Source organism: Rhipicephalus sanguineus, chromosome 3 (genome assembly GCF_013339695.2).
Source record: "Rhipicephalus sanguineus isolate Rsan-2018 chromosome 3, BIME_Rsan_1.4, whole genome shotgun sequence".
Classification (NCBI taxonomy): domain Eukaryota; kingdom Metazoa; phylum Arthropoda; class Arachnida; order Ixodida; family Ixodidae; genus Rhipicephalus; species Rhipicephalus sanguineus.
This window is the reverse complement of record NC_051178.1, coordinates 47,418,378-47,440,116: the sequence shown is the minus strand read 5'-3', so window position 1 is coordinate 47,440,116 and position 21,739 is coordinate 47,418,378. Positions and strand designations below refer to the sequence as shown.

Here is a 21,739-nt window from a genome sequence, read left to right as displayed (position 1 = left end):
GGCTCTCGTATGTCACCTTTGTTGGTGGTAAACGTTTCATACTGAAGTGCACTAGAGAGTTCCTGTGTGCCTGAGTGGTGGTACGGAGACTCGTACGTTTAGGCATCATGTGGTCGCATTTTCCCAGTGACCCAAGACTGGTGATCGAATATGACTCCGCATGGTGAACGGGCTTTAGGCCGTGCTAGCCATCGTTGGGATAAAAGAGAATTGAAATGTTTTTTTTTATTTAACATAGCGGTTTTATCTCAGAAGAAACGCTGCTGCACCTTTTTCTTTTCTTTTTCTCCCGTGTACGCAAAAGCTTCCGTCTGAGTAAGTTGTACAGTTGCACGCACCACGCGGAAAGAGATAAGTTTTGAAAGGCTTTTTTTTTTAAATGGTGGATCTCAATGAAATTCGCTGGGCACGTTCCTTTGCAGACGCTTGCAATTACTGGCAACATTGTGTCTGTGACGTCAGTATTGGTAAGGCGGCGGAAGTGACGCAGCCGAGGGCACCGCTAACTTCGGCGCTTCGGGCGCACCACGCGGAAAGAGATGCACAGTTTTGTTTCACACACTTTCACTCGGTTGGGTTTCGGTTTCGGTGTTGCGCTTTTTTGCTATTTATATTTCTGCTATCGGGCCCGTGAGGAGAACATAAAAGCACCATTACTTTTTTTTTTAAGTGTGCCAGATCTAAAACTGAAACTAGCTCAAGGCTCTATTGACCCATACATACTTTAAACTTTCCTTTAAAAGCATTCCTAATAAATTAATAATAATAAGTAGTAATTTGTTATAACTGTTTTAGAGCAAAGTTGAAAGTATCTATGTGCCAACACAGCCTTATTTAGCTAGTTTCGGTTTTGCATTTGGCCCATTTTGGAAAAAAAGCTCCTCACACACACACACACACACATATATATATATATATATATATATATATATATATATATATATATATATATATATATATATATATATATATATCTGGCCCCGTGTACTGAAGAAAAAAATTTTGCTTACCTTGGGCACGCTGGCGCAACCATGATCCTTTGCAAACAAATAAACATCGAGCATGAGAAGATCTTGAAGACGTACGTAGAAAACAAAAATGATGATTGCCACAGTCGATCGCTGCTGATTCACCACAAACAGTAACTGTTGACACAACCTTATTGTTGTTTGTCCCACAAAGTTCGACTAAATGAAAGTGTGCATAAACGTGATTAGACAAGTCACGGGAATTCAAAAATCTTGAAGTGACCTAAAACCTTTGTAAACGCATAACTTTTGTCTTGCATTTCACATCGATCATCATCGCAGATTGCTAGGCAACTTGTTCACTTTAGTTACTTAATTGCGGACTGATTGTTGTCGAGGTGTGCCCCATCGTTATTGTTAGCACTGCCGCATTACATCACTGCGGCATGAATAAGGGGAAAGACCGCAAATTCATCATGACCAGTAGGGACTCGAAAACATTTCGTTTTTATGTCGTCCAACTTCCATGAGCGAAGGTTCTGCGACAGCACTGAAACTTTCTGAACATCTAGAAATAATGAGCAGATTGGATAGTTATATAGTGGTTTCTTCGTGCATAGCTGCGGCCGACCACTACTGGCATGTTCTCACTGTCAAATGCAAAGCTTTCTGCTACGATGACATTGCCATCTTTGAGCAGACAGCAACTGTTGGCAATATCTGCTTTCAGAAACGTACCATTCACACGTGCCACGCAGTACTGCGGTCCACAACAGTTTTCGGGCAGGCAAACTCCCCTATGCTCTGAGCGCAAGCGCTGATTTTCCTGTGGGGTGTCAGGACACGAGGCATTGTCGTCTGCAGCTTGTCTTGCTTCGTACAGGCGCCTGTGCAGCTGCTGCAACTGCAGCCTACCCGGGCGAACAAGAGCCTTCAACTTTCCCATAAAGCTCTCTGCTGCAAATGCACTGAAAGCGTCTAGAGGGCCAAACAAACGGACGTCATCAGCCAGGTGCACAAGGCCGTGTACGTTGTACGTGACATTCTCAATGCCGTAGATGTCGATGGAAGTATGAACAAAAAATGTCAGCAGCCTTCGTGCATAGTCATTTAGTTCGGAGCACAGCTGTGGATGCGCGAGAATGGTGATGGCAACATGAAGCACCAAAAAGTGTTCGTACCTTTTTCTGTCTAGGTAGCCTTGCAGAAGTGCCGGACCACTATAGAGAAGAAACTGGCGGTACTCGGTCGCCTTCCAAGCGCCAAGATCTTGGAGTGACTGTGGTCTGCGTGCGAACTCGCGGCACACGTACGAGCCAACTGATGTTAGCTTTGTTGAAAGTTCCGATATTTGGTCATGGCGAAGCCTGAAGGTCGACCGCCTTTCGCCTTTCCATAGCTGAATTAGTTTCTTTTGTACTCCTAAGCAGACCAAGTGCATGTATTCGTACGGAAATCCTGATACGAGGCCAAAAGGCAGGGCTGATAATGGCGTGTTGCTGACGTGGTGCTCTGGACATGACTTCTCAGCGAAGTCCAAGTCCGAACGGAGGGGAGCATTTGTTTCTGGAAACACTACTTTGCCTCTGCAATAATGGCCTTTCTGTTTGCATTTGGTGCAGCCGTAGTAACCGCCATGATACTTTGTACCCAAGAGAAATGCCCTCGCAGGAGCATCACAAATGAAAGCTTTGCAGGAGACATCATAATGGCTACCTTGCACAGTGATGCCCCTTTGTAAAAGCAAGCTGAGCTCCTCTACGAACTCGGATAAGAAATCGTCCACCGAATGCGGCTTTCCTTTGCCTTGATAACAACCAATTACGAACATTAATTGAGGACTGAGCTCCTCACATCTTCCAATAATCGGCCAAAATTGGTCAGCGGTGCTGTTTCCCAATCTTACACCGTCTATGTAGAAAAATAAATGCAGTGTTGTCGACTGAACTGCTTCATTTGAGTTTAGGATCACACGCTCCAAATGTTTCTCCAAAGAAAAATGCGCATATTCCCCAGGAGGAACGGATCGCGTCGAAGTGAATCTGGGAGTGCCCAACAACGTCCTGGCATCGATTGGCAGATCCGTGTCGAATGTGCTGTTAAGTTTTCGTAGAAGCTGAGAAACTGCGACGTGAGGAATGCGGTGAGTTGTGACCCATGCTTCAAGCCATGCTTGAAACTCCACGCAGTTACGCCCAATATGAGCTCCTGCTTGGCTTTCTGCGTAGGACGTGTCATCGGACAAAGAACTGGAATTTTCTATCTCAGCTCTCAGCGGAGAGTTGTTTCGGTCCGTATTTTCTCTTGAGCAAATATTGCTTATCCTATGCGCGTTTGTATGTTCACTGGTCAAGACAAACAAGTTTACATTATCCAGTTGATTCTGCTCATTTGGTAATTCGGCGATAGCAGTACGTCTTCCGCTTTCGTCATCAGTGCAGGCGAAGTCACTTTCGCAGCAACTGTCCTCCGACTGCTCATATGTGCACAATCTCTTAACTTCAACATACCTTGAGACATCCTGGGTGGTATCGTCGGCATCGATACCTGCAGAAGTTGACAACATTTCATTGACTCTCCGGCGCTTCTGGCGGTCTGAAAGGTCAGCATAACACTTTTTCTTTCTAGCTGTCTTCATGATACATCAACGCAAGAGCGTCACTGACAGAAGTGCTCTTCTGTGCGCGCCAACTACTGGGGGCTGCCTTTTCGCGCGCTTTTTTCGCCAGAAGTAAAAAAAAAAAAAAAAAGGAGGTATCTCCCGCCAAAATTTCCCGCCACAATTTGACAACGATCGCGCAAGAACAACGGTCTTACAAAATCCAACTTCAAGCGGGATTTTAGATTCACCTTATGTTCTTACTTAAGGTGGCTTCTTCTATCCGTATTGCAGACGGCTAAGGAAATACATTTGTGAACAACACAAATGATAAAGAAGAAGACGCTTGTAAAGGTTTTCAAAAGTCTGTCTTACAGCAGGATATTCCGTCTGGATAGAATTCGTCCTCAAGTTGACTTCTATTTAGCCTGGAGTCAGTTTAGACGATATATCCCCTAATAAGACGGATTTTATCTCTTTTGTGCTACCTGGGGAGTGAATGCGTGGGGCGGCGGCGGAGTCGGCGCTCCTCTCTTATCTTACTCCATGGTCGCAACAATGTCACTTTAAATGCGGCAGTGTATTTCCGCCTCGAAGTGCAGCTCGAGTTTGAAAACGACAGGTGCCTTACTGTGATAGAATTTTTATTTAAAAAATCTGCGTTCACCCTGTATATATATTCGTACCTTGGAAATGTTGCTTTAATAAATGTTTTTCTGAATCATCAATGTCTGCTGTTCTCTTCCAGTGATAACGCAACTACACCGCTCTACAAAACTCTCACTACACGGAGAAAAAGCTCGAAGTGAAGTTCAAGAAAACACAGGTAATGAAAACTCTCTAGAAAGCTCTCTAGAACCCTCTGAGAACCCCCCCCCCCCACCTGCGCCCCGCACCCGCTGTTGATAGGCTAGAGAGGCTGCCGAATGCGAGCAGCCATGTTGCATTATTTGTCGTTCGCTTCGGTGCGACTGGCAAACAGACGCTAGTCGCTGGAGCCAGCAAAACCATTTGGGCAATGAACTTTTACTTGCTCAACTGCCTCAAATTGCCACTATTATACCGCGCAGTTTTAGACGAAATGTAAAATTCCATTACTTCTACTGCAATCATCGCAACTGCTGAATATTAAATATAGATTTTCTTTTGTAAGTCCGATTGCCTGCGGATTGCAGACGGCGCTACGATCGCTTCCAAATTTTCTCAACCACTGGCTCGGGCAACGTTGGGCTCGGGTGCGTCGAGTGGGCTGCTCGCCAGTTGGCGTTCGCTGTTCGCCGTGCGCAGACGCGACTGGCGCGTTTCTGGTATGTTCTTGGCCGTTTGATTGTGTGCGGTCCGATATGGCAGGAACTTGCCGCTCAGACGATCCAAACGCGTATCCGGGAGACTGGTGGATTATTGTACAGTACGTGGCATTGTCGCCTGCTCGTATTCGAAGAATTCAGAAGACGCGCGCTTGCTTTTCTGCGCGACGTGAAGGGTGAGGCAGTTCGTTGTCGGTCTTCGCACAGCTATGACACGCTGAGCGCGTTTCTCATACACTCGGGCGCGGCTGAACGTGGTGTTATCGCCGTGTGCTGCTTGTTAGAAGAGTTCGGACGGGTCAAGCGTTTTTCTCATGAATACGCGGGTGGTTGAATGTGGTGTAATTGCGATATACCCCTACTTCGAAGAGCTAAGGAGCGCAGAGCGCGTTCCTCATATATTCGAGGAACGTCCTGTGGTCGCCAGTAGACATTTGTTCTTGGATGAGTTCGTACACGGTAAGAGTGTTTTCCCCCCGCCCATTTTCGCACCTTTGGACGTGAAGCGGTCGCAATTTGCTCGCTCTTCGAAAATTGGAGATGCTCTAAGTGCGTTTCCCGTACTCTTCCGAACTCTTAGTCTTGGTGTGGTCACCATTTAGCTGACTGTTGAAGCAGTTGAGACGCGTGAATCGTGCTTCCGGCAGATCAGAAGGCTAAAATTTAGGTCCCGAAACTTCATGAACGCTACTGACCGATTATTGGTGTTCGCCTGTAGTTTCGTGTTGGAAATACACAGACACGCCACTAGGATGCTTGCTCAGTGTTTTATCAACATAAAGCCGCGTAAGCATCATATAGTCGTGCGGCGGAAGAGTGTTTGTCCTGAATCTCGTCCGTGAAACGCGATGCAGGGAGATTTCGCTTGAAAGCGTTCGTGCGTGTGAGCCTTGTTTCTTGGCGCTGATGGGGTGTGCGCCTAGTGTGTGATGCGCTAAGTGCAAAGAAAGCGTTCGCAGGCACAGCTCTTGGGTGTTTCTCCTTTGCTCAAAAAACTGGCAAGAAAGAATACTTGAGTACAGTACCTTTCTTTGCGCCATTCAGACCTGCCTCTGAGGAGCCACTTTTCGCTTTTCGTTGCAGCCTCGTTTACTATACAGGAGAAAAGAAAAAAAAAACTTCAGGTGACCCTAATCCTTGACATAGGTGTCTGGCAGTGGCACTCGCACGTGGGCGTTTGTGTGCAGTGGTGTATTTTTTGGATAACTTCGTGTTAACTTTGTGTTTGCCGATGTGTATCTCAGAGGCCACATAAAGGGAACCACGTAGTTCAGACCTGCTCCGCCAGCTGCCGCAATGATCTGAACTGCTAAAAAAAGATACTTTACCAGTTCGTTGTCTGCCTGCACGTTCAATGAACTCATTGCAATAGTATTAATTGAATTTACTGACAGTTATTTTGCCCTTAAGTTTACGTGACACTTAGTGCTCCTGCAACTGATAAACAATGCGGGATTGCGGCGGTCGGCCTCCGTCATTTGTGTAAAGCGTTCAACCTGAAATCTATCTCTTCACCATGCTGGCGAATGGAAACTAATAACATGAAAGGAATTACTTTTATGTCGCTCATACCACACAGCAGGCACAGGCGCTTCCACGCGCAGACAAGCATAATGTCCGTGTATAGACGTAGGTGACGACGAAATTTTCGTATGTCCGAGAAAATAATCTCATTTCGAGAAATCGGGTGTTATTTTACGCTGCATTATACTACAATTGAGATCAGCCTAACAAATTACTTCGTGTGTCACGCATATGTTTGTCTCTAATAGGCCGCGTCGTCCTTAAAACCTGATTTATTTCGAAGGGACGGCGCAATTTCTCTTTAACGTTTCTTAACAAAACTTGGTTATTCTGTGCCTTACTTTGTCAGCTACAATATTTTCTGTGGTGGGCGTCCTGCTTTACGGTTTTATGATATTGCCAACTATGGTGGAGGACCCCTCCGTTGATCCGGCAGTAGGACGCACCGACCATTTTTTTAAGACCACACGTTCCGGCCATTTAGTTACACGATATCCAGCATCCTATAATGTTAGATTCCTCATTTCATACCTAGATAGACAGGAAAGAGGGCTCACACGGAAGAGAGAGAGAAAAAAACGTTTATTAGCTGGCCAGTAAGTGAATGTGGGAGGGTCCCTTATTCCAGAAACCCTCTGGCTTGGACCGCCTGCGCTGGTCGACCAGATCCGGCTTCGAGATCTCAGCCTCCCACGCTTCACTAAGGAGGTTTGTGTCTGCATCTGTTACTGCTGCTTGTATGGCTGGGTTGCTGCCTTTGCATTGCAGCAGAAGGTGCGCTAGGGTGTCTGCCACATTACAGTGTGGGCAGATGTAGTCGTACGACGTTGGTTTTAAGTGATGCAATAGAAAGCCGTGCATAAATGAGTTGCTTTGAAGTCCTCTGTAGCCCGTGCCTTCGTCTCTTGAAAGTTTGGGATGGGGGGGAGGGCAGAACTTCCGTTCAAGCCGATAGTGTTGCAGCAAGGCGTGGTAGGTTAAGGGCACCGTTTCGGTTTCTTCTGCTCCTATTCTTGTTTGAGAGGTGCCTCGAATTTCGTGTGGGGAAGCCCGGTTGATGCAATTGCGGGCCGCGGCGTGTGCCGCTTCATTCCCCTCGAGGCCCTCGTGACCCGGAACCCAGACAATGCGGGTGTATGGGGGAAGAGTGTTGATGCGGAAGGCATGAAAAATAAAAAAAGAAAATCGATAAAGCTGAATATATTAGTGCGAAATACTATGCGGAAAAAACGTGAACAGGGCATACGTCAAATGGCGGATGACGTGTAATTATAATGGCTACAGGATCGTCCGCCACTGCATACACTAGGTGACCGTGCGGCAGGGCAGGAAGTCGTCTGGACGGCCTGTAAGGATCACTGACCGCCGCGACACGGACGTCGCGCATCGCCATCGTGTCCAGAAACGTTGTGAATGCCCGTTTCGCATGGCCCAAGTTGATCTGTATGCAGCGGACGCAGGCGGCACCCCGCAGTCCCCCTTAGCGGCAGACGAACTGCCACTACGCGAAGCCATAGTTGGTCCTGGCTCGCAGGCGCGCTACTCGATCAAGCAGCAGCGGACACTGGGGGACCCGGTAGGGTGACCCTCTGCTTCGAGGCCAGCGCGTCTGGACTCCGCACAATTGACCGAAGGGTCACCGAGGCGGACTGAACAAGCAGTGCCCAAATGACCCTCGGTAGCGCAGCGCATTCAAACTGCGCGCGCAGGGTCATTTCTAACCGGGCACGAGCTACGTCCATGGTCGTGCGTCGCTGAAAACGTACACGTGGCCAAGTGGAGGTCTTCGGTCACACGGTCCGAAGTCCAGCCCACCGAAATGCGCTGCTGGCTCATGATGCGTGCAAACGCGTCGGGGTCTACCTCAACAATAACTGCCGAAGTGCCCGAGCGTTCCCTGAATGACGCCCTAACTTTGCACTTCTGCGGATCGAGCTGGAGTTGGGGATTGCGCTCTCTGACGCGGTCTATAAACTCGTCGGTCGATATGTCTGGGTCGACGCCCCAAAAGCGTAGGTGGGGGTTGCGCTTGTCGGGGATTCTGATGGAGAGTGCGGCGCAAGTGATCGCATTATCGGCAATGGCCTGTCTCATGTTGGTGAGTGTGTCGCGCGAGTGAGCAAACACAGTAAGGCCATACCTCGTGTGTTGGAGTGTCAAATCGCGGATGTCGTGGGTCATCGGGTCGATGTTGGCCTTGAGAAGCCTCAAGGGGTCCCGGGCAGGTGTCGCAGAAGGAGCGATGGGGGTCACGAAGGCCCCGTGCTCGTGCATAGCCGAGGCCGGTCCCTAAGCGAGGCCGTCTGGTGTGGAAGGCGTTGCAGTAGCGGCAGCACCCGCCTGGAATGCCGCCGCGTACGTCAGGGCAGCACGAGGAATCGCAGAGCCCGGCAGGAGTCCGGCGTGAGGCCCCGCGGGGAGACCGGGTCGTGGCTGTGAAGATGCCATGGCCACAGGAGAGTAGGCGGTGTCAGGAAGTGGCTGGGTTGTCGTCCTTGCCTCGGCCAGGATGGCTCGCCTGTGGAGGTCAGCCGCCTCGCGCCGCGTCTCCAGTAGCTGGCCCTGCAATGCCATGACCGCACCGCGCTCCGAGGCTGCGTCAGCCTTCAAGTCAGAGCATAGTTGCACTAACTCGAATACGTGGGCCATGATAAAATGGCGCGCGTGAACGAGAATCCGATTGCCCATCTCAACGCAGTAGCGTGATAGCTCCTCCTCTGTCCCCCGCGCTCGCGTCTGCACCCGCGTGCCAAGGTCTGACCTCAACGCAGAAGGGACGGCAGTGGTTTGAGAAACGGACGAGATCGCGTCCTCGTCCTCGGGAGGCGTAGCGGGTATATGCCTCTGACTTCTGGTAGCTGTAGCGGTGTCGGGTCTGATGGAGAGATGTATTCCTTCCTGACGATTGGGATCGACAATTTCATCCAATAAATCATTACCCGCTGCAGGAAATGCGGCGGAGGACGCGCCGGAGACATCTGCCAGGTCAGGGGAACTCGACCCGGCGGGCGAAATGGCGTTAGTTGAGCTAGGGGTGCTCATCTCCTCAGCGATGCGCGCCCATCATGGCAGCTAAGCCTAGCGTCACGACAGGTCTTAAATTAACGAGCACAGTCTCACGAGCGCTCGTGAGACTGTGCGTGAGACAGTCAAACTCCCCGCCCGACGCTGTACACGCTCGTGCAGCTGATTGGTTGAAAGATGTGCCGCCCCAGTCAATTTGACTCCCCGCCCGACACTGTACACGCTTGTCACGGATCTCCGGACAACAGTCGGCCAGAAGGAACGGATGAGGCGAGAGTGTTAGACACACCTATTTTAATTATACACCCTAAAGGAAAACACACATTATCCCTAGAACAACTAAAAACACCAGCGTTAAACAAAGCTGTCACAAAAAGAACCAGTAAAGGAAACAAGCATCTATATACAATACGGAGAGTTCTTCGCTCAAACCACTTACGGCGTTCTGTGCCGATGCACGATGAGGTGAGAAGTTGTCGGGGACACTGCAGCGGCGTTAACGTCGGCGTCCGAGCCGGTGACGCCGTCTTTCTCTTGTGCGGAACGCGAGTTCGCGTTATCGTTGAGGCTGGGAGGCTCGCAGTTCAACGAACTGTGCGTCGCAGGTAGGTTCTTGAGCTGGCCAGCGTTTCTCGGGAACAGGGCTGGCTCAGGCGAGGCCGAGGGAGCGGTGCCGTGGGACGAAGCGCTCGGTGCACAAGCCGATGACGCTCCCTGGCCTATGCGGGTGTTCACGCCTGCCATCCATTTCCTAGGACGTGTCCTTGAATGGCCGGTGACTACGGTGCGATGCCGTAGAAGAAAGGGAGCCGGAGCGCCCGGAACACAGGCCGGCGACGCGCTCACGATCGAACACCCAGGGCCCCCATCGCCACGTTACCTTCTTATTTTATATCTTCGACCTCGTTTTCCTCTTCTGGTCGTGCGGTTATACATCATGCTACGCTTGTCGTCTTCCTTTTCTTCCACCACATTATCTTTGTCACCTCCTATATGTGACAACGCTCCTCCTGCAGCTACTTGCCTGAAAGAAGTGCCGCCCAAGTAAAATTCATTCCCATTGTTAGAATAAAAATAAAAACAAAAATAAAGTCATCGGAAAGACCTGTTCCTGCCGAAGCATACCAGGTTTAAAGCCAATAAATATAAATGAAACGGGGTTGAAATATAACCCAAAGCGCAAATTTGAAAGAAAAGCCAATTAGACAAAAGAATGAAAATTATGGGCAACGATAACGCATATGGGTCCTAAGGTGTTGGGACGACGAGCACAGAAACCCAGCAGGCTTCTTTTTTAATGAATAATGAGTCAGAGACGTTTGTGGCATTGGCATGCCCAATGAAGTGAGGTGAAAGACAGGAAAGAAAGTGCAGAGTGAATAAGAGAGAAAGATGAGAGTAAGAAGTTAGAAGAAAGAATGAATGAGAAAGGAAAGCGAAAAAAAGGTTAGAGAGAGGGACAGATGACAAAACACGGGAGAGGAATGTCCAGAGTTCAAATGCACGACACAAGCAACACCGACAGGGGCCGAAATATCGCCATAACTTTGTCTAGGATCTGGTTTATTTCCTGCTTTGGCATGTGCCTAATTCCTTTTCGCATCATGTCGTCTACAAACGAAGCCAGGTGCTCGGGTGATTTCTTTGTCAAACCAAGTAGGTGCTGAAGGTCGGTAGCGATTGCCTTCTTGACGTCTTCATCATCGTCGAAGGAGTGCTGGATAAAGTAGTCGAAACGGTCTCTCAGGTCCATCATTTCCGGTATGAGACTAACCGAGTCCCCGTGCTCATTCACGATAGATCTTCCTAGATTTCGCAGGTGCTTGCTGACACAGTCGAGCAAGGTTTTGACGCCGCCTTGCACGCACTTGAAGAACCGAAATAGACGAGTCAGGTCCTCAGTCATACTGCTGTTGAGAATATGCTGGACGCCCGAGTCCTCCATGTCTACAATTGTGTTCATGTGTTTTCCGATGAGCTCCTTCTGTACCACCTGCACGACTGGAACCACGGTGGAATCATCCAGGCACTGCTTCGACCGCTCGGACTCTTCGTTGATGTGTTGTTCAACTAGGGCAATGTACTCAAAAGCGTCCTTAGTTTTGATGTATTGTTGTCCCAGGAAGGCGTAGAATTGGGCCGACTCGGCGAGGAAAGGCACCTCGAAGTCTTCCTCGTAGACAGACCTCGAGTCGAGTCCCAACACTATGAGCATTTCGCAACGCCTTCTTCAACGAAGCCCTGTCGACCGATTCGCCTTCGCGTTCCGTCTTCACCAAGCCGAGCATGGCTTCGCGGAGGCGGTCCCGCACGTCGGCGTAGCGCGCAACCTCATCGCGAAAGAGCCGCACACCCGCTTTGCTTACGCTGTCGATGTTGGAATGAGGCACGTAGGTACCTTACGATGTCGCTGATCATCATCATGCTCTTCTGGTGGTCTTCCCAGGCATGATTCAACGTCTGCAAGAAGCTTTCGTCTACTGTAGCCAACACAAGGGCGCGTACCTTGTTCGTAAGGTGCTCCGTCACGGCTTCGCGCAGTCCGCGGTAGAGGCGCCCCCATTCGTTCCGTGCCACCATTGCGTAAGCGGCTTGATATATCATCGAAGCATTGGTTGGTACTTTGCTTCTCCTGTATCTCGTCGAAGGCTCTCGTCGATGAACACGATGAACACGGCGTCGATGAACACGATGGCAGCCACTTGCTGCGCCAACACCCGGCCGGCACCACCGGCCGCCAAGTGAGAGTGGCGGTGAGGGGCTTGCAGAACGAGTCACACAGAGGCCCGAGAGCCCCGCCGTGATGGCCACTGTGTGTGCCTCGATACTGCAAAGCCCCCTGATGCTTGTTGGTGTGTTTGTGAGGTTGTCGTTTTGCACAAGCGGAACGCGGTTAATTGAACCTTGCGCAGCTATTTCATAGTGAGACGTGGGGAATGTCCTCACGTAATGCGCGTACCGCGCGGATGAGCAAGGCGCGGTTTTGCGGGCTTTCGAGAATCTCTGCATAGCGCCCCGCGCAGTAGGCGTCTTGCGGCCTGATGCGGGAGGTGTAAGGTGTTGTAATAGCGCAGGCGTGGAGTACGTGCGACATATCCATGGAGGAAGGAAAAATAAGGAGAGGCCCTGACGTCACATTCGTGAAGCCTCCACATCGCAAACACCCGCATCGCCTCCTAGCGAAGGAGCCTCGAAACATTTCGCGATTTCCGCCGTGTTAGCCGTGTCGTTTGCAAGCGCATGCGCGATTCGAGCTTTTTTTGTTTTTTTTTCGCCGTGCAAGGCGCCGCGGCGCAGACGATTCACGCATGCTGCTCCCTGTGTGTGTTCTTTAGAAAAGCTACGCAATGCCCAGCTGTTGCGTATGGTTGCGTATACCCGGTGCAAATCGCGTGCACTGCGGAAAGTACCGGGTGTCACTTTTCATGTGTACGTACACGTTCGCTTCATTGCTGATCACTAATGCATGGTATTTCCATGCGAAGCTCTCGGATGTGTGCTCTGTTGCTTCTTACTCATTGTGTCAACTCAGAACACACGTGAACTTTTGTTTTTGGCGTCTGACGCGCCGTACATAACATGCGCCGAAGGCATCGTACGTTTTTAGAGGCTGTGTCGTTCAACGAAAGGGCAATAAACTTATGTTGTTGTTATCGGACTACGTGATGTATGTATTGTGCGGTGTGCGCACGCTGCGTGCTTGTTGTTGTGTGCGTACTGGAATTACAAACTTTACGTGCACGATCGCGTATACAATACAGCGGTGTTCTCCTTTCGACGTGAAGTTACGTCAACTATAGGTTGGCGTTGCGCCGAATAGCTACTACGCTCACTCCATATACACGAACAAAGAACCGCTAATCCGGCAACAGATCGGGAAATCGGGCTACGAGAAAGGGAAGGCCTAACGCCCAGCAGAACGCGTAAGTCACTGCTAGGTGAGTTCGAATACGATGATGCAGCGGCTGAACGTTTTTGATCACGGCACGTACCGGTATTCTGTACTGTCGCACAAAAACGCTCCACGAAGAATTTGAGCACGCAGCGCTCGGGCCTGCCACGCACGAACAGCCTGGTAAACGTCTGCTTGCAACATTTTACTGCGTGCGAACCGCACAATACGCGCTAAGTTTACGCCGGGACTACAAATCTGCGCAGAAGCTAATCACTGCGGAGAGCACGCCGCGGGGCGTCTGCTGTTTTGTTTGCCCCATACCGGTTTGTTTGCCCCATAAATCTGACGTCACTTCCGCCACACTTTTCGCAATGCATTGAAATACGATAGGGCCTCTCCTTAGTATTCCTTCCTCCATGGACATATCCACGCTGTATGCTCCACAAGGGCAGCGAGGGTAGCGCATCAGGCCGAGCCTGTAGAAGTATTGGGGGAGGCGGCCGTGTCCCGTCACGAGCGTAACGAGGGGTTGGGGCGGGGGAAAGAACGACGGCATGTCGCGCAAGTCCTGTACCCAGCGGTGCAGTTCTGTTCTTCGAAAGTCCGCTCGCCAGCTATCGTTCCACATAGCCAACAGTTCCTGGCGAAACTGGCGCCGGACGACTCTGAACGGCGAGGGTATGCGGCGAAGGCCGACGCGAGTCGCCCGTTGGGACAGGTAGTCTGCGACCTCGTTCCCAAAAACCCCAGCGTGACCGGGCACGTGGTAGAGGTGGACGGGAGAACGCCGACGGACGGTGTTGAGGAGCCGGCGAATCTCCATAACGTGTGGTTCCGCGTTTTGAGTGAACCGTCGCCTGAAGCAACGACAGGCAGTCTGTGTAAATAGCGACGCGACCCGTGTACCGCTCTGTCGAGACGTGTTTGAGCGCCTCTGTAAAGGCGACCACTTCCGCCGCGTAAGCCGACGTGGCATGAAGTAAACGATACCTGCTTGGGGTCGAAAACCACGTAGGCCGCCCCCGCGGACAGGTTGGTGTACGAGCCATCTGTGTAGATGGGTATGCCGGGTACGCGGCAGGCGTTGCAGGCTGCGTGGCGCGACAGTCGTCTAAACGGTGCAATAGCTGGTAACGAGGGATGCTGTACCACGTCTTTGTGGGGGAGCGCTACCCATTCTGGCCGAAAGCGCAACGCGCCGAAGGCGACGTAACGCCTCAACGCGAAGAGACGAAACACGGCGTTAAAGGGAAGCTGAAGCACTTTTAAAAAAATGACTTGGGAATGTGTAATCATAGTTTGATCCTTGCTGAATACGAAAACCAATGTAAGAGTTCACAGAAGTGAACGCAAATGGCATTTCTTGGCAAAAAAAACAGCGACTGCAGCCGCAGGGCTTCTTGAACCGCTGAGCGAAGGCGATGACGTCAACGTCGGTGTGCCGCGTCATCCACGGTGGTATACTACCACGGTGGTAGTATAAAACAGGTGGCCCATCGAGCGCCGCGAGCGCGTCGCCGTACTGCTCGAGTTGCTCACGGCCGCCGCTAGGTTCGCGACGAGTTTTCGGGCTGAAAGACGCGCACCTCAAGCTTTTACTATACTGTAAAAACAGGTTTCTCTGGCTAATTTTGTGGCTTTAAACGGTTGTTTGTGCTTTTGCTAGCCTGTAGTGGCTGTCTGCCAGCTTCGACCGCAAAAGTAAGAGCGCCAGGCTTTATGAAGCTTAAAATGTTTTTATCGACGCGGTTAGTCCCTATATGACTGTCACAGGATGCCGATTGCAAGAAACGTGCACGTATCTTTTTTTTTCGAAAGCGTGAAAATTCCTACCGGCGAGTGTACAGAGTAAAAAAAAAGCATTTGGTTTTCACGTTATCGTGCGTATGTCGGAGGACTAGCTGGCGGTCTTTCCATGAAATTGCATTTCTCCACAACTGCTGTCGCTTTTCGTCTTTCGTCGCGGAGAAAAGACACAGCTTTTCTTTGCACGTTTTGTAGCCAGATTTGCAATTTGGAGCTAAGCATTTTCGTCCCATGGTGGCCGCCGCATCAGCGGCACAGATCGAGCCACCGTGGTTTCAGCCGTGGTTCCAGCTTACAAAGTGAGCGGAAAACACCGATGCGGTCGCGCACGTTGGTTTGACAGAGCGCAACAAACGCGACGCATCAGAGCGGATCTCCAGCCGTGGGATCACCTAATCACGACCACAGTGATCTGGCCGTGATCATGACTCGAAGGCTGATTGCGACTTTGCGACGCTGGTTGCGTCACATAGGGACGCTCTTGCTCTTCGGACGCTTGCACCCACGAACGCCTCCGCATTTATCGAAGATGACCAAGCAGAAAGGAAGAGACGCGGCTGCAACGCTGGTTGCGTTGCATGGTTTCATTAGTGGCGCGTCCGTTCTAAGCGACGGCAAGTCTTCAGTGTTGCTCTAGGCCTCTCTGGTGTAATAAATACACCGCGGATTTCTTTCTCAAAAGTTAAAGATGTAAATTGCAGTTTAAATGCTCGCGACGCACACTGGCCACATGCTTTCAAATGCGCCTGAGCGGAGATATCGGCCCAGAGTATAGCTGCTGCCACCTTGCGGAAAAGCGGCGGCAACTCGAGCACCTCCGTGACACGCGCGGCGCATTGGCGGAGCGGCGCGTCGGGCCACCTGTTATTCTACCACCGTGGCCAACACTACCGACAATGACGTAGTTCCGGTCACGCCCACACTTTCGGCGCGTTCGCGTGGGCGGAGCAAGACGAACTTTTCTTTCGCGTATTTTAAAGCTCCTTCTGCCACAACAGCGAAAAAATTACGCCATCGTCGACAATAATGTTGGTCCTTGTTAACAACAAAGTTTTACCGAATTGTAAAACCACTTCAGCATCCCTTTAAGGCGTTTTAGTTCAAGGTCGATGGGGGCGGCCTGCACTAATACCTGCAGAGCCGCGGTGTTGGTGGTGCGGAACGCCCCGGGGATTGCCAGAAGGGCAACGCGCTGGATGGACACGATCCTGGCATAAAGGCGGCAGTCCACTCGCGACTCGCTCCACCAGATGGGACTCGCGTATGTGAGTGCAGGTAGGACCACCTGCCGATACAAAATGGTCTTGTGTGCAGAACGGACGCGCGAGCCCTGCATTGCATAAAACGCGGCGACGCGAGCCGCTAGGGTGGTGACCTTGTCTCGCAGGTAGTCCGCGTGTTTAAAAAACGAAAGTCGCGCATCAAAAACCACACCAAGGATTCGGATGGAGTCCTTAAATGCGAGAGCGGTCTGTGCTCCAGGCGGACGCACCGTGATACGCGTTCGCGCTACGCCCCTAGCGCCATGGTGGAAGAGGACGCAGAAAGTCTTGTCCCGATTGAGGCTTACTTTCACCGAGTCGGCCCAGAGCCGGACGCGACGAAGGACCTCTAGCGTGAGCTCTGACAGTGCAGCGGTCGTGGCTGCTGGCAGCAGGATGACGGTGTCATCTGCGTACGCCTGTACGGTTACGCCGCGCGGCATCCGCAAGAAAAGGAGGTTGTCTATGACGACATTCCACAGGAGCGGAGATAAGGGGGACCCCTGAGGACTACTCAGCGACGGGGAAGCCTCGACCTGACCCGCGTGTGAGCGTAAAAATACCGTGCGTTCCTCGAGAAACGTGCGCAGCAGATGGTAGAGCTTGCTATGCAGCAAGCGCTCGCGGAAGTACCGGAGAACATACGGGTGCCACACGCTATCAAACGCTCCGTGGAAGTCTACCGAAATCAGAATGGCAGGCGTACAGGCGTTACGAAATCTGAGGAGTTGATCCTTGAGATCGTGAAGCGCCATGACGGAACTGCGACCGCGCGTGAAACCGTACGGTCGGGGGTGTATGTGGCCATTGGCATGCAGGAAATACTGCAGCCGGCCATTGAGCAATCGCTCGAGCTTCTTTCCGGAAACCGAGCTGACACAAATCGGCCGGTACGAAGAGGTACGCTCTGGAGGGCGGCCAGGTTTATGTATGAAGGTAACTCTCGCCCTTCGCCAGCAGCAGGGGAAGTACCCCAAGGAAAGAGCTGCGTTAAAGATCATAAGCAAGAAGTCTGGGTGGTAGCGACAGAGGGCCTTCATCATCAAGGGCGTGCTGTTGTCGGGTCCGGCGGCGGAGTTGTTAGGCGTGCGGCGGAGTACGTCTACGACCTCCTCGTGAGAGAAGGGGACGTCCTGCAGTGGGGTGTTATAAGGTGACGTCGCCAAAGCCCGTGTGACGGTGTGCACCTGAGCATCTGTGGCGGGGTCGTCCACCGCAGTCTGAGTACGGCGCAACAAGGCCGCCGACTCGAGATGCGTGGTGGTACACGTACCGTCGGGCGCTAGAAGGGACAGAAGGCAGCGGTACTGATGAAGGCGGCCAAAGGCTGCCTTGAACGGCGCGGCGAACAGGGACCGCTGCACGCACGAAAGCGCGTAGCCTCGTATGTGCTGGTCGCGCGCTTCCTCAATGTTTTGGCGGTAAATCGACAGGGCGGCGGTGTATTCCCCGCGATAGAATGTTCGCATTGTGGGATCCCGCGCCCTCTGAAAACGTCGACGCTTTGCAGCGACGGCAGAACGCTGGATAGCCAGGTCAGGTGTAAACCATGGCTGACTATTCGGCCGTGCCCGATGTGGTCTTAAATGACGACGGTACAAGCGGTCGAAGAGGTTTTAGAATGATGCTAACATGGCGTCTAAGGCATCCGAGGACCCCAGGGACGCGCCCGAAGCCCGACCGAACCAGCGGTGCCCCTGAAGTGCACGCAACAGTTCTCGTTGGGCATAGCGAGTTCGCCGCGTCCCGGCTCAGGTGGGAGACCTATCCGCACCTCGACGAGGCGATGCTCGGAATAGGTTGTGTCATCATGAACTGTCCAGCGAAAGGCAGTGGAGACGACAGAGGGTTTAGCAAGAGTTAGATCAATCCAACTGGCTGTATAGGGCGTCTCGTAGGTGGGCAGGGATTCGGCGTCGTTTAGGGGCAGGAGGCGTTGTGCCAATGCAATCTGCGCGAGCAGCAAACCGTGCTCGTCACTCTCTACCTGTCCCCACAGACGGTGTTTCGAGTTAAAGTCGCCTGCCACGATGACGTGGGGCGACCTGGACAACGATAGAACGTTTGTCAGTTCCTCTAGGACGTTCTCCAGTGGCGAATGGGGCGGAGCGTACATGGACACGAAAATGAACGTGAATGTCGGCCCCTCACAGTAAATTGCCACGACGTTCTTCGAAACGAGTAACGGGCACACGTCAAACGGTGGCTTGCGTGTTACAATCATGGCCGAGGAATCGTCGGCGATCGAGTAGGAGGTGTAGTCCTGCGGCAACGCAGGGACCCTGCCAGATCGTCTGTATGGGTCGGAAACAGCGGCTAGGCGTGCGTCGGGCATAGTCCATGTTAACCTGAACGAACTGAACGTGTAAAGTCTCCCCAGTACTCCCCCTCGCGGCGGATGGATTGGCGCTAAATTCCGCCATAGTTAGTACGGGCCCGCAATCGCGACACCCTGTCCACTAAAAGCGGACACAGGGGGTGCCTTGTAGGATGGCCGCTGGCCTCCAATCCTGCCCGGCGGCATTCGACGCAGGTGACGGCGGGGCCGTCCATGCGGACTGCGCAGTCCGTGCCCAAGTGGCCCTCCGTGCCACAACGCGTACACACAGCGCGAGCCGCATCGTCCCGCACAGGGCACGCTTCGGCCGTGTCCGTACTGGGCATAAAACGTGCACGTAGGGACGTGTAAATCCTCCACAGCCCTGATGGAAGTCCATCCCACAGACAGCCGTGCTGGCTGTAGGATGCACGCGAATGCCTGTGGATCTACCTCCACCGTCATCGCCTGCGTGCCTGACCGTTCCCGAAGTGAGGTTTTGACCTTGCACGTATTGGGATCTAGTCCCAATTGCGGGTTACGCTCCCCTAACCTAGCTACGAAGTCGTCTGGCGGAACGTCGGGATCTACGCCAGAAAACCGAACGTGCGGGTTGCGTTTAGTGGGAATGCACATCGTGAGGGCGTGACATGTGACCCCGTTTTCCTCGATTGCCTGCTTCATGTTGTGTAGCGTCTGTAACGTGCTAGAAAAAACGGTGATGCCGTACCGGGTGTGGCGCAACATCACGTCTTTGATGTCTTTTTCCACTGGGTCGATGTTCGCCTTGATCAGTCGCAGGGTGTCCCGGGCAGGCGTGGTCGACGGCGCGAGCGGCGTGACAAACGCCACGTGCTCGTGAAGTCCAGGAGGTATTGCTGGAGCGGACGTCCCGCTCGGCAGCGTCCGCGAAGGTGGGCCAGGGGGCTCCATCCCCGAGGCGAGCGCCGCGGCGTACGTCCGAGGGGCCGGCTGACGAGGAGGGCCCGGCACGGAGCGCTGCAACAGTGCGGCAGGATGGTCCGGTTGCGATGGCGGGAATGCCGCGGTTGCGGCGTCGTTGGCAGCAAGAACCGGTGGCAGGAGGCAGGACCGGGACTCGGCCAGGATGGCTCGCTGATGTAGCGCCGTGTTCTCGCCCCTCGTCTCAACCAGCTGGTCCTTGAGGGCCAGCACCGCCCCGCGCTCCGATGCAGCGCCAGCACCAAGGTCCGAGCATAGCTCTACGAGCTCAAAAACTCTCGCCATTATGAAATGTCGCGCGTTAACCGGGATGCGGTTGCCCGCATCGAGGCAGAACCGAGATAGCACCTCCTCGATCTCTCGTGCGCGTGCCTGTACCCTCGTGCCGACGTCGAGCCGCGACGTCGTTAAAACGGCAGTCGTTTGCGACACTGATGAAAGGGCGTCATCGTTATCTCCGTCGGAAGCGGGTATGTGCCTCTGTTCTGCTGAGGCAGTAGAGGGGTCTGGGCTCTGGGATCGAGAATTTCCCTGTTGGTCCCGATTTTCTTGAACATTAGCTATAATTTCATTGCCAGCGGTCGAAAAGCAAGAAAAGGCCGATCCTGAATCGGACCCGAAGTCCTGGGGACTCGATCGGGCTGGCGAAACGGCATTCGTTGAGCTAATGGAGCTCATGGGGGCCGCGAGATGCGCCCAGCATGGCCGCTAGGCCTAACAGCTAAGAAATGGTCAAATCAAGCTAAATTAAGCGATCGTTCTCGGAAAAAAACCGTCGGGGGCGTTCCCTGAGCCTTTAGGAAGGCGAGGCCAATGAGAAATCGGATTAGAAAAGCAGAATTCTCTGACCTTTCGGAGATCGAGGCAGGATCCGAAGGAACAGGCAGCCGCACAGTGTCACGAGCGCTCGTGACAGTCAAACTCCTCGTCCGACACTGTACACGCTCCTCCTGCAGCTGCTTGGCTCAAAGAAGTGCCGCCCCAGTCAATACACGCTCCTCCTGCAGCTGCTTGGCTGAAAGAAGCGCCGCCCCAGTCAATACACGCACCTCCTGCAGCTGCTTGGCTGAAAGAAGCGCCGCCCCAGTAAAATTCATTCCCATTGTTGAGATAAAATAAAATAAAAAATGAAGGCATGGGAAAAACCTGTACCTGCCGAAGCATGCCAGGTATGAAGAGGGGTTTTAATATAACCCAAAGCGCAAATTTAGAGGAAAAGCCAATTAGATAAAAGAAAAATATGGGCAACGGTAACGCTTATGGGTCCTAAGGCGGGGACGACGAGAACAGAAACCGGGCATTTTTTTAAATGAAAATTAGACAGAGACGTAGGGGCAGAACGTTCCCAATGAAATGAGGAAGAAAAAAACAAAAATAAGAAGAGAATTGACATGAACACAGAATACAGGCGGCCTAACAGCCCGCGTATCACAGGGAAACAAGTCGCAGGGGAACAAATACGCAGTCCCCCAAGGAGGGAAACACACCAAAGTGTCTGTGGACGCTGACTGCAAAGCCACAGTGCACTGCTGGAGCCATGGTTAGGAACGGTCAGTGTGACCGAAGGAGCACGTCAGCAGCAGAATCCGCGGACGTCTTGACAGAAAGAACGGTAGAATCCCCCAATGGGGACAGCACCGGAGAGTTCCTGGGAACGCTGGCCCTCGCGCGCCTTGTTACAGAGCAGGAGGTAGAACCGGGGTACGTGGTAGGCAGCAGGACCTGATCTCGCAGTCAGCAGGGTGGGCGGGAACATGCGAGCGATGTGCAGCAACCAGGGGGGGCAGGGAAGCAGGTGGTCAGCAGGACCTGTGCAGGCAGCCTGACAGCGAGTGGTCTCGGCGGTGAAATAGCCACAACAACAAGGATGGCCTTACCAGTTTGCCCGCAGAAAATCGCGCAGACGGAGCTTTGCGAGGCTAGGCTGGCCAAGACCCTAGGGCCCCACCGGAATGGCCCCCGTGCCATCCCCACCTCACAAGACTCCGAAACGTATTCAGTGTACAGGTGTGCAGTAGGAAGACCCAGAGGTCGGGAAACATGCGGTAAGGCGTTGAGCGCCCGCAATGCGCCG

General features: G+C 52.5%; 2 protein-coding genes across 2 annotated transcripts; both read right to left on the bottom strand.

Moving 5' to 3' along the window:
* Positions 1 to 10,917: 10,917 nt before the first annotated feature.
* On the bottom strand, positions 10,918 to 11,637 carry LOC125756109 (cullin-3-like). The gene has a single exon (XM_037652881.1). The coding sequence runs from the start codon at positions 11,635 to 11,637 to the stop codon at positions 10,918 to 10,920; it is 720 nt and encodes a 239-aa protein (XP_037508809.1).
* A 385-nt stretch (positions 11,638 to 12,022) lies between these two features.
* Positions 12,023 to 17,854, bottom strand: LOC119385449 (probable RNA-directed DNA polymerase from transposon X-element). Its single transcript, XM_049413992.1, has 3 exons — positions 16,256 to 17,854; positions 14,308 to 14,460; positions 12,023 to 12,127 (listed from the first exon to the last, which is right to left on the bottom strand). Exons 1-3 carry the CDS (start codon positions 17,852 to 17,854, stop codon positions 12,023 to 12,025), a joined length of 1,857 nt encoding a protein of 618 aa, XP_049269949.1.
* Between the last annotated feature and the right edge of the window lie 3,885 nt (positions 17,855 to 21,739).

Excerpts from the sequence above, each read along its gene's own strand:
- LOC119385449 (XM_049413992.1), bottom strand. The coding sequence starts at position 17,854 with ATGCGAACATTCTATCGCGGGGAATACACCGCCGCCCTGTCGATTTAC. Across the intron at positions 14,461-16,255 it reads CCAACACCGCGGCTCTGCAG|CATCCCTCGTTACCAGCTAT; the intron begins GTATTAGTGCAG and ends GACGTGGTACAG. Across the intron at positions 12,128-14,307 it reads TGGTTTTCGACCCCAAGCAG|CAAGTGGCTGCCATCGTGTT; the intron begins GTATCGTTTACT and ends GTGTTGGCGCAG.
- LOC125756109 (XM_037652881.1), bottom strand. The coding sequence starts at position 11,637 with ATGCTCATAGTGTTGGGACTCGACTCGAGGTCTGTCTACGAGGAAGAC.